General features: G+C 53.3%; 6 protein-coding genes across 6 annotated transcripts; 2 read left to right on the top strand and 4 right to left on the bottom strand.

The window, feature by feature from the left end:
• Window positions 1-10: 10 nt before the first annotated feature.
• Window positions 11-1,123, bottom strand: NEUTE1DRAFT_83457 (uncharacterized protein; the record flags this gene model as incomplete). The annotated part of the gene is made up of 1 exon (XM_009853631.1): window positions 11-1,123. One exon carries the CDS (start codon window positions 1,121-1,123, stop codon window positions 134-136), a length of 990 nt encoding a protein of 329 aa, XP_009851933.1.
• A 1,109-nt stretch (window positions 1,124-2,232) lies between these two features.
• NEUTE1DRAFT_83456 (uncharacterized protein) lies at window positions 2,233-4,068 on the top strand (the record flags this gene model as incomplete). Its single annotated transcript, XM_009853630.1, has 3 exons — window positions 2,233-2,798; window positions 2,886-2,989; window positions 3,032-4,068. The coding sequence occupies 3 exons, from the start codon at window positions 2,233-2,235 to the stop codon at window positions 3,952-3,954; spliced, it is 1,593 nt and encodes a 530-aa protein (XP_009851932.1).
• A 58-nt stretch (window positions 4,069-4,126) lies between these two features.
• Window positions 4,127-5,728, bottom strand: NEUTE1DRAFT_83454 (uncharacterized protein; the record flags this gene model as incomplete). Its single annotated transcript, XM_009853629.1, has 1 exon — window positions 4,127-5,728. One exon carries the CDS (start codon window positions 5,526-5,528, stop codon window positions 4,590-4,592), a length of 939 nt encoding a protein of 312 aa, XP_009851931.1.
• A 3,113-nt stretch (window positions 5,729-8,841) lies between these two features.
• On the bottom strand, window positions 8,842-11,622 carry NEUTE1DRAFT_130319 (uncharacterized protein; the record flags this gene model as incomplete). The annotated part of the gene is made up of 2 exons (XM_009853628.1): window positions 8,842-11,362; window positions 11,514-11,622. The coding sequence occupies 2 exons, from the start codon at window positions 11,620-11,622 to the stop codon at window positions 9,018-9,020; spliced, it is 2,454 nt and encodes an 817-aa protein (XP_009851930.1).
• Window positions 11,623-12,133: 511 nt separating this feature from the next.
• Window positions 12,134-14,285, top strand: NEUTE1DRAFT_83449 (uncharacterized protein; the record flags this gene model as incomplete). Its single annotated transcript, XM_009853627.1, has 2 exons — window positions 12,134-12,442; window positions 12,508-14,285. 2 exons carry the CDS (start codon window positions 12,134-12,136, stop codon window positions 13,861-13,863), a joined length of 1,665 nt encoding a protein of 554 aa, XP_009851929.1.
• On the bottom strand, window positions 14,242-15,230 carry NEUTE1DRAFT_147020 (uncharacterized protein; the record flags this gene model as incomplete). The annotated part of the gene is made up of 2 exons (XM_009853626.1): window positions 14,242-14,567; window positions 14,654-15,230. The coding sequence occupies 2 exons, from the start codon at window positions 15,048-15,050 to the stop codon at window positions 14,242-14,244; spliced, it is 723 nt and encodes a 240-aa protein (XP_009851928.1).
• Window positions 15,231-15,582: the final 352 nt, after the last annotated feature.

The raw sequence follows: 15,582 nt of genomic DNA, 5'->3' as shown, positions 1-15,582 counted from the left end.
TATTATTACAGTCGGTCGTAACTTGGGTATTGAGCGGTGATCTGATTGCTTGCTGCCACGCCGCCAAAGCCAGATTCTCTCGTTTCATGCCCAAGAGCAGGTAGATAGTAGAGTGAGGAATGGACTCCCCTTCTCACAACAAGCTCCGATGCAGCTTGACATTCGCAATCTGGCGATCCTTGAACGTCTTCTCCTCCCCTTCCTTCCAGTATTTATTCGGTCTAATGCCTTGCTCCCGCCACTTCTTGGGCGGCTTCACGCCCAACTCGGCATACCTCTGCCAAATCTGCTTTCCACGCTTGAACCACCTCTCCTGGCGCTCAATCTCCTCTTCCGGGTCCGGCCGCCACTTGCTCTTGAGGATCCTGCGGATCGCCTCGGGCGACACCTGGAACTTGTTGGACAGCACTTCGGTCGTGTACTCCTCAGGGAACTGCTTATGCAGCGCCCGAATGCCCTCCAGCGCGTCGGGCGACAGCTTCTTGAGCGGCTTCCAACCCTCAGGGAACTTTTCTTTCAAAGCGTTCTTCTGATGTTGCCAGCTCTCTCGCCTGGGGTGGGCCGGGTTGTGCTTTTTGGGCTCCTCGAGGGACGCCCTCAGCTTTTGCTGCTGTTGCTCTTGCTTCCGCGCTTGCCTCTCGGCCTCGTCGGGCATTTCTTTGCCCATTTTGGCATAGAGTTCTCGACGCTCCTCTTCTGGTAGGTCTCTCCACCTGTTCTTCTTCTTTGTAGGCTCTTTGTGGTCTCCTTCTTCTTGCGATGCGTGCGCTCCATGGTCTCGCCTGGCTTTTTTCAACTCTCGAGGCTTGTGGTCTGGACGTCTTGGAGGCTGCTCTCCCATCCAGTTCGGGTTGGCAGGAGCATTGGTTTTTCGGAAGAGCAGTTTCGGGGCTTTCGGTTTCTCTGTGGCCGTTGATGTCTCCTCGGAGACATGCTCTGTGGAATCGCTTCGGGCAGCGCGCGTTGTGTGTAGAAATCGTGTATGGAAAGGTAGAGATGTAGTAATTTGCCGGTGGAAGCCAGGAAGCGCTCTTGGGGTGACTTGTTGAGATGAGGGTACTTGGATGTTGGCGACGTTTCGCACAAAGATCCGCAGCGCGGCGGTGTTGCAAGAGCAACTCATTGTGATATGACGGGCAGTAATATTGAGGAAAAGTTAAAAGTGATTGTTTGGGTAGTCAAATTGATGGCGGCTCGATGGGAGAAGAGCCTGAGGTGAGCGCGATGGCTTCAAGTCTTGCGGTTCTGAAATTGTCCAAATGATGGCGACAAGGAAACGATGATAAGATATCGACGTTGGCGGTTTTCGAAAAATTTCCCCAGGGTCCTCGGACGCCAGAGGCCTTGCTTGCTTGCCTGCCCACTGAAACTCATCCTTATGGGGCATTTTGTTAGCGCGCATCGGTCTCCCTAGCACTGGCGCCCCACCAGCCCCGTTTTCCTTATCTGGTATAAGTCTTATCAGTAACGCCTCTCTGCGTCAATTACGTTGTGTAACCTCAAGCTTGAAGCTACATATCGTGATCGTCTCAACTAAAGACCGCTGACACTCTTCAATTTTATGTTGATGGCTTTAACTCCTCACCATAACACAAGAGGACCTTGGACTGCATCTGGCCTCGGGCCATGCTGGGATGTCTTCCCTTGAGATCACCAAAATGTGGGGAAGATGCCATCAATGAATCCCTCAACCATCATGGTTCCACGGCATATAACCATAACTTGGAGCGGGGAAACATGTCAAGTGAATATCTGCATAGTACAGCTTACCGTGACCGGTTGACAGGCGAAGTGGTTACCAAAGCAATTTATTCTACTCCGGCTCTTCTACCCTACATCGACGTGGACATCGCAATCCCGACTATCAACAGTGAAGATCTCACCGAGAAAAGCGACCTGTTACCCCAACCAGTTCTTGGTATTTGATATCATATTGATCTCATCCCAACGAGGCCAAAGTTCAACAATTCTGCCTCTTGTCTTCTCGGCTTTCTCTGCCTAGTTAGGTTTCTTAGTGTCAACAAAGACAGACGAGTTCGCCTAGTCAAGCTTCCAAGTGGAAAATGTCTCCTCGAAATTGTCACAACTTGAGTCTCTGCTTAAAGAGCTTCGAACCCCATCTGATCACGACTCCGGCTTACTGTTTACATCTCGACTTTACACTTTAAAGTCTTGTCCAGAAAGTGACCCATGATTCCATTGAAACCTACAACAACAGACACCTACCTCAACATGTGCTCCAACAACAACAACCCCAACCGCAAGAACATCTGGGGCTACACCTTCGACTGGACCCCTTCCCACCTCACTTCCACCGACCTCCACCCTCTCACCCTTTCCTACGACAAACTGACCAACGACTGTCTAGACGAATTCGACGCCCTCGGACTTACCTCCTCCTCCTCTTCTTCTTCTTCTGACCCTTCCCCTTCCCCTTCCCAAAATAGCCATCAATGCCCCCTCCACCACCATAACCACCACCACCACCAACCCAACGACTTCCTCCACCTCCTCCAAACTTACCACCCCTCCTCTCCCTCCCTCTCCACCCTCTGGAAACACCTAACCACCATTCCCGCCTGGGTCTCCTACCCGTCCATCGCGCGCGGTCAAGCGGTCTTCTACCGGTATGCCGGGCCCGCCATTACTTCCTTGACTTTTCATTCTCTCTTGGGGGGGATGGCTTCAGCGCGTGTGGTCGAGACACTAGCAAGAACAGGGGGGTTCGGGACGCGAGTGGCTAGACGGAGATTGCTGGAGACGTTTCAGCATATTTTGGATGTTACTGAGGGGGTGGGGTCGATGAGGCCTGGTGGTGGTGGTGGTGCTGGTGGTGATGACGATGGTGACGAGAGTGGTAGTGATGGGGGTGATGAGAGTGGTAGTGATGGGGGAAGGGGGTGGAGAAGTACGGTCCGAGTGAGGTTTTTGCATGGGATGGTGAGGAGGAGGATCATGACTTTGGCTGTTCGAAATGATAGAGATAATGGTAGGGATAGGGATGAGAAGGGAGGAAAAGGAGGAGAAAGAGGATACTGGGACACGCAAAAATGGGGAATTCCAATCAATGACCTAGACAGCATCGCCACCATTGCCTCCTTTTCCTCGGCCCTCATCTGGATGGGCCTACCCCGTCAAGGCATCTTTTTGACCTCACAAGAGATCAACGACTACTTGGCCTTGTGGCGGTACGTCGCTTATCTTATTGGCGTGCCCGACACCATCACTTTACCCTCTTCTTCCGGTGGGCAACAGAAGATCACGCCCTTTGGAAGCGCCCAGGAGGCCAAGGTGGTGATGGAGTCAATCATGCTTTCGGAACTCAGCCACCCCAGCGAGACGTCCGCCGTGCTGGCCAACAACATCATCGCCTCCCTGGCGAACCAGCCACCCCTGCGCAGCTCCGAGTCGTTTCTGCGGGCGCAGGCGTACTGGTTGAATGGCTCCAGTCTGTGCAAAGCCCTACATATCCCAAAGCCGGGAGTGTGGTATGCCATGTTGGTTATCAGTCAGTGTTTGTTTTTCATGGTGTTTTGCTATTCAAGACAGGCGCACTATCTTCTTTTGAAATGGGTCCCGTCATGGGGTGGTGGACCCCAAAATGAGGGGACTGAAGTTGCTACTGGGGAGGAAAGGTATAAGAGGGTGAGAAGGTGGATGAGGAAGGTGGTTGTTGAGATGGCAGGTGGGAAGGAGGCGGACTTTGGGTTTGAGTGGGTGCCTGAATGGGGAAAGTATACGGGTTCTGAGAGGGGTAAGGAGGAGGGAGGAGGTGGGAAGGGTAAGGGGAAGGGAAGGGGAAAAAAAGGTTGGAGGGATTGGATTGCTAGCAGGAATGATGGCTCTGAGTTTAGGAGTTTGAAGGCGTTTTTGGTTGCGAGTACAGTTCTGGGGTGCCTTGTCTGTGTTGGAGTTAGGGGGTTGTTTTTAGGGATGGTGCCGTTATTTCGTTGATGATGGTTTAGAGGTAGGATGGGGCCCTTTTGGATTGGCGTATTGCTGGGCTTTGCAAATCATTGGGAATCAAAGACGTTGTCAAGACTCAGGTCTATGATCATAATATTGGGGGAATGGTGATGAACTCGCGGAATAATATGCACGTGTACCAGCGAAAGGTGGAAGAGATAGCTAGAGCCACAGTCGATTGTCCGCCAATCACACCTGTCATGTCACTATAGAACAGCATAGATATTTACATGCTAGAGTTGATATGCACTAGTTTGACTGTATTTGTCTACTATCAAATGCTCTCGGTCCATGAGACCTATGCTCCAGACTAGAGACCGGATGAAATCTTGCAAACCCAATTTTTGTTTACCCTTTACAAATATGCAAACATGCTTTGATGATGCCCGTGACTTGCTTTCCTCTGACCCCATCCACTTTGTGCGAATGCTGGTAATGGTGAAGAATATGTTGCTCGTCCAGTATATCCGGTGATACTAACACCTAAACGCCCACGCCCGCCAACCTTGACATCCGATTATGTGACTGATCCTTTCCTTGCGTGACAAAAAGTTGATAAGATATGATTAGAGTCGTTCAAAGAGAGTTTGAAAAGAAAAGAAAGAAGTCGCTGATTCGCTCGCTCAAGCATCGTGCATCAACTCGACGGGCGGCCTCGCGGTATGCGCAAAGATAGGTCTCGTCCTGGGCGAGTCCGACACGGGGCTCATGTCGATATCGCCATCGACATCCGCCTCATCCGTCATATCGTCGACGGTGACACAAGGCAAGTCGACTGCCGGGCCGTTAGCCTTGCCATTGCTAGTCTGAGCCTTCTTCTCAGGCTGGAAGATGAGCGTCGAGCTGCGACTCCTGTTCTTCCTCGCACCCTCCTTGAAGTCGCCACCGGCACCGGGCCTGCTGCTGCCGCCATCGGAAGCCGGGGAAACGGGAACCTTGACATCGGCATCAATGCCGTTGGGGTTGTTGTGGTGCCTCAGCTTGGCAAGGGCCTCGGCGAGATCCTCAGCGTGCACCATGGTGTTGGGAGCATCCTCCATGCGCTGCTCCCAGTCGTGGGGAGGGCTCGGGGGCGGGCTGATGAAGAAGAGCTTGCCGGCATCGGGCAGGGCCAAATGCTTATCGGCGGCGGATACGTCGATGGGGGTGGGCTGGCCAAAGTAGACGCGGCAGCGCTCGCCGAGGATGGCCTCACCGTCCCAGACGGAGCGGACGGCAATAGCGGCTTGCTCGTCAAAGAAGGTGACGATGATGCGGCGGAAAGACTTGAGCGGCGACCAGGCGAAGATGGGTGCCGTTTGGCTGATGAGGTCGCGGATGGTCTGGAGGTTGTCGGCGGAGAAGACGTCGAGCGAGTTGATGTTTGTAAAGATGAGCGTGTTGGAAGGCGGCGTGGGCTGGCTGAGAGGAGGCAGGTTGGAGAGATCGAGGCTGAGAGACGAGCCTTTCCTCGAGGAGCGGCCGGTGGAGGATCGAGAGAGGGAAGCAGGGCGGAGATCGGGGGACTGCTGGAGCGACTGCTCGCTGGGCACTTGTTGCTGTTGTTGTTGTTGGGGCTCCATCGTGATGGTTGTGATTGTGTTGTGGTGGTTAGAAGCTGTTGATGTAATAGCGGCGGGGGGACTTGGCTATTCAGTGCTCGTGTTGGGCGCACTGATGGGTTACAGATAGTGGTGTAGTATGGTAGGATAAAAGATCGAGTTGTTGGGGAGAAAAGGCAGGAGAGAGTTGGATGGGTATCCGAGATGTGTTTATATTTGCGGTGATGGTTGTTGATCGGAAACGGAAGGTCGGGTTGTTGGAGGAACAGAATGGAAGGCAAGCACGCAGTTTAAGAATCGTTGGCGATAACAGCAGCAGCACAGCGGAGTCGGCGTGCGTGTAGGGCAGCCACCTACCATAGGAATGCAAGGCACGTTTGAATGCCCTCTGCGGTGAAACGGAAGAGGCGCCCGGGCGTGCATGCCGCCCGTGTGAATTACAATTTACAGTAGAGGTAGGTGATCACCCGCTGGGATGGGGAGGATGGAATCGCCGTACAGGGGGGGGCGGCGGGGGCTCGGACGGGGGAGGTACCTGGTAAGGCCAGCAAAGCCGCCCTGGAAGATGGGGTTCACTGGATGGTGATGGATGCTGGTTGGATGGCTGAGCACGTCTCTCCAGAGGGGGTGACATGTGTTCGCCAATTGTTCGTCTTGGTCATCAAGCATTGGATCTGAAGTGTGCCAAGCTAAACCTCGCGCGCGTCCATCTCGCAAGAACGAGTTGTTCGTCTTTTCTTTGATCCGAGCCGTCCAGACATTCTAGTGTAGACACCCATCCGGTCGTAACCTCCTCGCCACTTGCTGTGAAAAGTCTCATCAGCGAGACGCCTCCCTCCGCCCCGGAAGGGAAAATGGTTCGGAGAGGCCCAGACCTATTCAAACGCCCTATCCTACAACGATTGCACTGGGAAGTTGCAGACATGTTTTGCACAGCCTCAGCGGTGCCTGCTCTGGACTCGGCGCCCATCCGGATCTTCACTCATCTTGCTGAGTCTTTTGTTCGGATTGCCCGGCGTGCCGTGCGTCTCAGTATTCGTCACAGCTTGATACTTGGCTGTGGTGCACTAACCTGGTTGCTGCGCATTTGCTAGGGGATCTGATGGGAATGTGGGATAGCGTGCCGGTGCACTGCATATCCCCGTTTGCACAGCAGTGCCTGCGAAGGGAGGGCTCCCAATCTGCAGCTGTTAGTGGATACTTAGGATCAGTACTCTTCAACAGCGGTAACCCCTGTATATTGCTAACATTCCATATCATCATTCAAGCTTAAATCTCAACCTCATCTCCGCCGCCATGCTCAGCACGCTGGTGACGAGGTTCCAGGTTTCGCCCGTCAACAACCAACTCCCGGAACACATGATTGTGGGACATTGGATGCCAATGTTGAGGCTCCTGAGGCTCAGACTGGGCTTCGCAATTGGATTCCTATCATTCAGCACACGTGCAATCTCCACATTACCAGCCAGCCCCATGGACCCGGACTTTCCTTGGGCTGTTCTCTCATGTGATATGGGATGAGCGGGCAAATATTGATGAAGAAGACCACAAAGCCACTCCCTCTCAGTCCATCAAAGCCTGTAAAACCCCATAGTCCATATCCCAGCCCAATAACTGAACCCACCGCTGTATAATTGCCCCCCGAAAGACCCCCCTATTTTTTTTACATTTTCACTCAGCCTTCACTGTTGGGCGTAGTCAGAGGGCTCTGCTCTGGGGCTAGACAATTCCAACGACTACACGTACTACAACCCCAGAACCCAACTAAGACAAGACATCCCGGTTGCCATATGATGATAATCCAAGACACAAAGTGTAGTCATTTGGGCAACACCAACAGAAACAGGTTAGTGCCTAGAGGTATAATGTACCCAGATGAGATTTCTCTCTCCGATCGCGATGAGGAGATTCCTCCAGACAACAACACTACGGGTAAGTACCTCAAAATTGGGACGGACAGTAACTGAAGTGAACTGAAAAGAAAACTACTCCGCTCTCCTTTTGCACAGCCCCCTTTTCCCCCTCTTCTTCTTCTTCCAACAACAACCTTGAAGAGCTACCTACAATAGTGTAGGTACCTCCCTAGACCTGGTAGCACTTAATAACATTCCCAATGACTTTCATACTCTCTCTCTCTCTCTTTTACAACTCCATTCGATTCGATTGGAGTCCTCCTCAAACTTGAAAGCCCTGTAAGTACCTTTATGGCGGAAAAAAAGCGAGGCAATTAACGAACTTATACCAGGGCATAACATCAGGTGGCGCCACACAAAACGTATCATATGTAATTCGCCTTCATATGAGGCTTGACGGCACCTCGGGAGATTGGATATAGCAAGGCGCAGCAGCAGCAAAAAAAAACCTAACCAGCTGAGGTTTCCAGGAAGATGAGATCAAATTGTTGAATGTCCAGCATCTCAACATAACACACACCTTAACACTACCTTATCTTACCTAGACGTACGTACCAAGTAGATAGGCAGGCAGTTGGTATGTACATGGTTAAGGTAGCACGTATACTATACTGCATGTATGTAATCCGGGGGTGGTGGTGTCGAGGTACAGTATGTAGTATAGTATCCATCCCACTGGTACCTACTTTTAACACACATACCTTGCCGTTGGGACTTTTGCTCTTTACGACAATTCCCCTCAGCCTCCTTCCCTTTTCGTCGTCAGCTGTGTACGTACCTAGCTATCATAAAAAAAAACAAAAAAAAAACGTCTCTATCTCTATCTCTACGCAGCGTACAGTGCATGCACCACCCCTTTTCGGCCTTGTCCTACTATTTATTAGGCCGAAAGACACATCGCAAAAACCAACATACGTATTGGCCGTTTGTGGATTAGTCTACTCTTTTCCTCTTTTTTTTTTTTCTTTTCAGTCTGTGGGGGGTTTTGCCAACGTTATCTCCAATGACAGATAGATCGAGTAGTAGGTATGTGATATGCTGTGACCGTATCGTGGCTGAGCGGGAGGGGGGAAGTGAGGAGGAAATGGGCTTGGGTCACGGCGGTTTGGGATGGATATCGAGTACTCGGACAAAAGGTGGACATCATTGTTACTTACTACTATCTCGCCTGTGTAGTGTAGTGATATCAAGTGAACACGGTGTTGTTACCCGAGGTTCATCTTTGGGGTTTTATCTTGATGACTAACATGAGATAGAGAACATGGGAGAGGAAAGGATTTGATATATGACAGACGACATGCGGTTCAATGATCTCAAACCTATGTGTAGACTAGGTTGTCACAAGACTTATAACCCAACTGAAGCAACATGTCGACAGGCATATACACACAATCAACGTACAGTTAACTTATCCAACAAGGCGTGAGAAAAGAATGAATGCATTTCCCTAAATAATATATATGACCCGACCAAAGTTAAACCAACGCAAGATATCACTCATCTTTTTGTTCCCATCAAACGCCGTTCATTAAGCCCTGTTCTTAACCCTTGACACGCACGTCTAGTCTATTAGCCAAACAGACATGAAATTCTTCCTCTATTCCGCATCCATAGCGTCCTCATCAACCTCCTGCTGGAGCGCCGCGGCATCCAGCAGAGGCGCATCCAGCTGCTTGGCACTCCGGGGCCACACCCTCTTGTACAAGCTGACGCCCACAGAGTCCTGAGGGTTGATGCGCCCGTCAAAGGTAGCCTTGAAGTAACCGTGGGTACCCAGCGCCTCCTTGATGAAACCGCTCCTGCCACGCCTGGTCCACAGAGGCAGAGCCTTGAACCATTCAACGTCCTCCCTGTTGAAGAACATGTAGCGGATGGTGACAATCTTCTTGTGGATGTGGTACGGGTGACCGGTCAGGATGGCGCGCTTGGCGACGACGCGCGATGTCGAGGGAGGCAGGGCAGTGCCGGTGGCGACGAGGCTGAGCGGCAGGTTGGAGACGGGCTCGCCATCTTCGTTAAGCACGGAGCCCGGCACTTGCCTCTTGAAGAAGAGGGTGGGTACAGCACCCCATGTGACAGGACCCGTAAAAGTAGCGACAGCCGACTGGCCGGGGTGCAGGTACCGGCAGTACTTGTGGACGTCGTTGGGAGTGTTGCCGCCCTGGGAGAAGAGCGGGTTGATGACGAAGCGGCGGGGACCGCACTGTATGATCAACTCCTCCTTGGCTTTGATGGGTGCGGCAGCGTCCGCGCTCAGGTTGATGAGGAAGTTGACAGCAGTCTTCTTGTACTCGTGCCTGAGCAGGGAGAACAGAGTGACGGGCTGGCTGGGGTTGTAGGATTGCTGGATGGTCGCGGGCACGTCCTTGAGGTAAACGTGGACGCGGGTACCAGGAGCAACACCTCCGACAAGGGCTTCCCTAGACGCCCTGATCTTAGAGGCCTGGTAGTCTTGGATCTTCAACAAGCGCTCCCAATCCTCTGGCTGGTATGCGCGGTCCTCATCCTCCTGCCAAGGGCTTGACCTCAAGCTCTTGAGACCTCTGTACTTGGCTAGACGTTCACGAGCAAGAACGTGGGGGTGGAGCTCGATCTCATCAGGGAACTCGAGGTCATCCTGAGCCTCATCCCGCTTTTGCTTGCGGAAAGCCTCCAGTTGCTTGGCATCCTCATCAGCATCAGGTTGGATGAAGCCGCCCTCGGTTTGTGGGTACTCGGTTTGTCCGGCTTCTGTTGGCGCGTAACCAGCAAGACCCTCCTCGCCATCCTCTGGCCTGGCGGCCTCCTCCTCGTCGTCGTCCTCCATCTCGTCGTCCTCTTCCATATCTGAGCCGGAATCAGACACATCGTCGTCTAGGTACCACGCAGCCTGGTACTTTGATGTACCCTTGGGAAGCTTCTTTGGCGCAGTATAAGCCTCAGGCTCCTCCTCTGAGAAGTAGTGGTGGTCGTCCAACAAAACACCCTTCTTTGAAGTCGTCATTGTGGTCATTCCGTCGTTCATTTCGTCATCGTCGTCGTCCTCCATGCGAACCTCCTCGGGCGCAAGGTCGACAAGATCATCGCGGTCGTCGGTAGGCTGGTCGAGAATCTCCTCAGTGCCCTCCTCCACGTTCATGCCCTCCTCTCCACGTTTCCTCCTGGCCAAGGGAGCTGCTGTGATCTTCTCAACCTGGAAGGTGCCCCAATCGCCAACCTGCACCAGGCGGTCGGCCTTCAAGCCCTTGCCCCTGACGACACCGGTAAGCACGGTAGACTCACCAAACTTGACCTCCTCCACAAGCATCCAACTCCTCTCGTCTCTCCAGCGAATGCCCTTGGGTGTAGTGCTGCATAGCGAGCGCATGAGGTTGGAGCATTCCTGTCTGTTGTCGAGGCTGAAAACCTTATCCTGTTCGGGGTGGAAGTGGGTGATGTAGGACTTGAGAGACGAAAGAACGGAGAGTCTCTGCTTTTGAGGCTCGATCTTGTTGAGGCCCTGGACAACGGTGAAGAGGGTAGAGAGACCCTGGCTTTCGACGCTGCGCAGGATCAGCTCGCCAAGTTCATCAACCTCTTCCTGGGCGGACAAAACGAGAACGACATAGTCGGCGACTCTGGCGGCGTCCAGGCAGGCGGTAAGGTCGCGCTTGAGGGGAAAGTATTGGAGCTTCTGCTTGAATCTGTCGACGGGAACGCGGAATGCGCCCTCGGGCACCTCGGTCTCGATATCGATGCTGGAGTTCAGGCTCTTGATGGCTTCGGTGGCGTCACCGTCGCTGCACAGGGGGATAACGGCCACATTTCTGGGGGCGCCATCCTTGCCGGCGAAGATGGAAGTCTCCTGGAGATGTTCCTTGTGTTTTTGCAGCTGAAGCTGCTTGTTGCGGTTGCGACGGTCGAACTTGGACATGACTTGTTGGTGGGGGGTCTTGCGCACACCTCTCTCCTCGGCTACCTTGCCTGTAGAACGTCCAAAGTAGTGTTAGCGCTGTGTAGATGTTGTTGATCTCTTTATGTCTGCTCGAGCTCGATGCGCCAAAGTTGGGTGAAGTAGAGTATAGTTCAAGGCAATAACCTCGGCATGAGGCACGGTCTGATATGCAATCCGTACCTTTGGCAGCATTCCGGAGGGCACCCTTGGTAGAATGGCGTGACTTGAAGGGCTTGTTCGACGCCTTGGTCGTCGGCCGATGCGAGTGGCCGCTCACGGCGCCGGGCATTTTGCTGGAATCGCCGCCTGCTTTGAACCGAAAGGGGAGCGAGTTTGACGCCAGGATGGTTGACCTGAGGAGGCGCTAAAGAGAAGAGGCTGGGGGTTGAGACTGAAGAGAGATTTCGAGAACCTCTCTGGTCACAATCCGTCTATCGAGTATCGAATAAAGTGATGGGACAATGTCAATGGCGGGGCACTCGTTGCATTTTTTTGAGTTGTGCGAACATGGGCGGCCGTCTCGCTACTTATCTTATCGGAATCTTGTACTCAGTGGAGCCAATGATCGCTGCGGAACAGCTGCCCCATCCAACTTTTTAGTGGGTCCGGTCCCAAAAAAGTTGTCGAGGAAACGGAGGAAACATTCAAAGTGCCAAAGCGAGGGACAGACACGGGCAAACCGAGAAACCGCCAGACCAATCCATATTCAGTCCCCATCAATATCCCGTCGCCGATCCAATTGTCTTTGTCCACCACTCATACTACCCATCCCAATTGAGTCGCGTCGACCCATTGGCACCATGGAGACTACAGACAGGGCCGAAGTTTCCCTCTCGAGGGCAGAGCAGCCCAGCGGCGCCGTCGCCATCAACAACGTCCGAAGCGAGTTCCGATCAAAGGCCGAGGCCAACAAGATCCGCAAAGTCAAGGCAGCAGAGAAGTCGTACGGCCGTGGTCGCAAGATCGACGTCAAAAACGTCAAGGACAAAAAGCTCAAGCGCAACCTTACCAACCTTGAAGAAAAGTACCAGACGGCCACGCTAAAGGCCAAGGAGGCTGAGATCCTTCTCGAGAATGCCGGTGGTTTCCTCGAGGCTGAACATGAGCTTGTGAGTAGCTATGGATTGGAAGTCTATAGCCTCTTGCGCGATACTAACTGCGCTGGTCACGATAGGAACGCACATACAAGGTTCGCCAGGAAGACATCGTAAGCGAAGTCAACATCGAGGTCGCCCAGAAAAAGTTCGACCTGAAGCTCGACCAACTAGGACCCTACATTTGCGATTTCTCGAGGAACGGCCGGGATCTTATCCTGGCAGGACGAAAGGGTCATGTCGCTACCATGGATTGGAGAGACGGCAAGCTGGGCTGCGAATTGCAGCTAGGAGAGACCATCAGGGACGTCAAGTGGCTACACAACAATCAATACTTTGCCGTCGCTCAGAAGAAGTATACCTACATCTACGACTCGCAGGGTGTCGAGCTCCACTGCCTAAGGAAACACGTCGAAGTCTCCCACCTTGAATTCCTTCCCTATCACTTCCTGTTGGCCACACTGGGCACAAACGGCCAGCTCAAGTACCAGGACACATCGACCGGTCAGATCGTCACCGAAATCGCAACGAAGCTGGGCACACCCGTTTCCATGACACAGAATCCTTGGAACGCCATCCTCCATGTTGGTCACCAGAACGGCACAGTAACGCTATGGTCGCCCAACTCGTCAGAACCTCTGGTCAAGCTCCTTGCCCACCGTGGTCCCGTACGATCCATGGCTGTCGACCGCGAAGGCCGCTACATGGTGACAACAGGACAGGACTGCAAGATGGCCGTTTGGGATATCCGCATGTTCAAAGAGGTCAACAACTACTTTACCCGGGCGCCCGCTTCGTCCGTCGCCATCTCAGATACCGGCCTTACCGCTGTCGGCTGGGGCACCAGGACAACGGTCTGGAAGGGTCTCTTCTCGAAGGAGAAGCCGGTACAAGAAAAGGTCCAGTCTCCCTACATGACGTGGGGCGGCGAGGGCAAGCGCGTCGAGCGGGTGCGATGGTGCCCCTTTGACGATGTTCTCGGTGTCGGCCACAGCGAAGGGTTCTCGTCCCTCATCATCCCCGGCGCCGGTGAGGCCAACTTCGACGCCCTGGAAGTCAACCCGTACGAGACCAAGAAGCAGAGACAGGAGGGCGAGGTCAAGCAGCTGCTCAACAAGCTCGCGCCCGAGATGATTGCGCTCGACCCCAACTTTATTGGCAACCTCGATTTGCGGTCCGCGAAGCAGCGGGAGGCGGACAAGGATCTGGATGCCGGGCCGCCGGATCTGGAGGAGGAGATGCGCAACCGGGCCAGAGGCAAGAACAGCGCGCTCAAGAAGTACCTGCGGAAGCAGAAGAAGAAGAACATTATCGACGAGAAGAGGCTCAAGGCCGAGGAGATGTACAAGCAGATGCAGGAGAAGAACGGGGAGAGGCACAAGGAGAAGGTGGCCGAGCTGGGGCCTACGCTGGCCAGGTTTGCGAGGAAAGAGTAGAACATGAAAATTGGTGGGAGGGGTGGAAGAACAGAGTACATGATGATACCCAGAATCAGTCACTTAATGAAACCAAAGACGGTCAGTCGACCGGATGCTGTGCTGATGATCAATTTGTTCACTTTAAGTGCGTATGTGTATATGTATACTCATCTTTTGTTTGGTGTGATCTATTCAAGAATAAAAATCAAAACCTACGCCATACATGCATCAAAGTCTTTGCCTGACCGTATCGCTCTCTAAGCCCAATGATGCTTTTATACCGTCCCCCTTACGCCATTTTTCGTGCTTCTCGTCCTTCTCTTTTTATCTAAGTTCATGCTACCGTCAACATTGCACACTTTCTCCATCCTCTCCCCGCTACAATCTCTTTCCCCTTTACAGCAACTTCAAGTGACCAGTGATCTCATCAACCAAGCTCTTAGGCGCCGGACCAACGCCCAGCACAGTCCTGGACCCAGAGGCAATCTGCGTACGGCCAGCATCCTGAATCACCTCAGCAGTGACGCCCAAGCTGCGTGCCTTGGCCATCAGCTCCAGCATCTCATCCTCGGTCTTGGTCTGCACGGCGATCTTGGCTTGACCGTTGCGCTCCCACTGACGGAGCAGGCGGGCCGACAGCGACAGGGGCTCGAGCTGGGCGGCAGAGAAAAGGCGCTTGTAGCAGGCGAGGGTGGCGTGGGAGCATTGAGCTGCGATTTTGCCTGTTTATTTTCCACCACAGCAACACGTCAATAAACCGAAGGTAAGGGACAAAATTAGAAAAGGGGATAGCAAAAAAAAAACATACCCTTGGTCATTCCCAAATCCGTCCTCACAACCAACACCAACTTGCACTCCTCAGTCGGATCCAGTCCCAACTTGGGCGCCGCCTTGTCCTGCTGCTTCTTCTTCTTTTTCTTCTCCTCAGCGGCAGCAGCACCGCGCGCGCGCAAGCCCTGGCGCTGATCGGCCTCGAGTCCGTTGGCCCAGTTGGGCGCGTGGTCTAGTATGTAATCGTCCTCGTCCACCTCGGACTCCTCGCTCTCGACGGGGTCCTGAAAGTTGCGGCGCCGCTCCTCCTTCAGCTCGGGCGGGATCAGGTAGCCGCGGATGGCGTAGACGCCGAGCACAAAGCCGGTGATGAGCGAGATCATGGAGGTCGAGAGGATGACCATGGAGGGCATGGCGTTTGGAATGTCGGACATTGTGGCGGTTGTGAGGGCGGTGGTGATTTCTGTTTTGGTGGTGAAGGGTCGGCGGTGATGTTGATACGGCGGTGCTTGATGAAGAACTACTACTCGCGGTCTGGAGTCTGTGATGGTGGTAGTTGTTGTTGTGGCGGTCAGGAAATCGAATCGATAGTTCTTCGTGACACTGACGGAAGCTCGTTGTCTTGGAAAATCTAGACGGACTCGGAGTGCTGCTCCTGCTGTTCGAGTTGGAAGAAGGGGGATGACGTGCATGGGTTGTTGACAGCAGGAAGAAGCCAGCGGAATGGAAAATCCCACAGGGGGGTCAATGTGCTAGAAGGCGCCTAGAACGATATGGAGAGCAGTGGAGGTGTCAACAAGCCTTATCGCTTTGGTTGGTTCCGGCAGGCAGGCGATCCCTTACACTATGTCTAACCCCTGGCTTATACGCGGGGAGGTACGTACCATTTTGGTTCCTTTCAAGGAAACCACCAATGGCAACCACCCAACGTTGGTTCAGTTGTGAGCACCTCGCCCAAGAATTCCG

This window comes from Neurospora tetrasperma, assembly GCF_000213175.1.
Source record: "Neurospora tetrasperma FGSC 2508 unplaced genomic scaffold NEUTE1scaffold_4, whole genome shotgun sequence".
Lineage (NCBI taxonomy): Eukaryota > Fungi > Ascomycota > Sordariomycetes > Sordariales > Sordariaceae > Neurospora > Neurospora tetrasperma.
The sequence above is the reverse complement of the archived record's forward strand: the minus strand, read 5'-3'. Positions and strand labels throughout refer to the sequence as shown.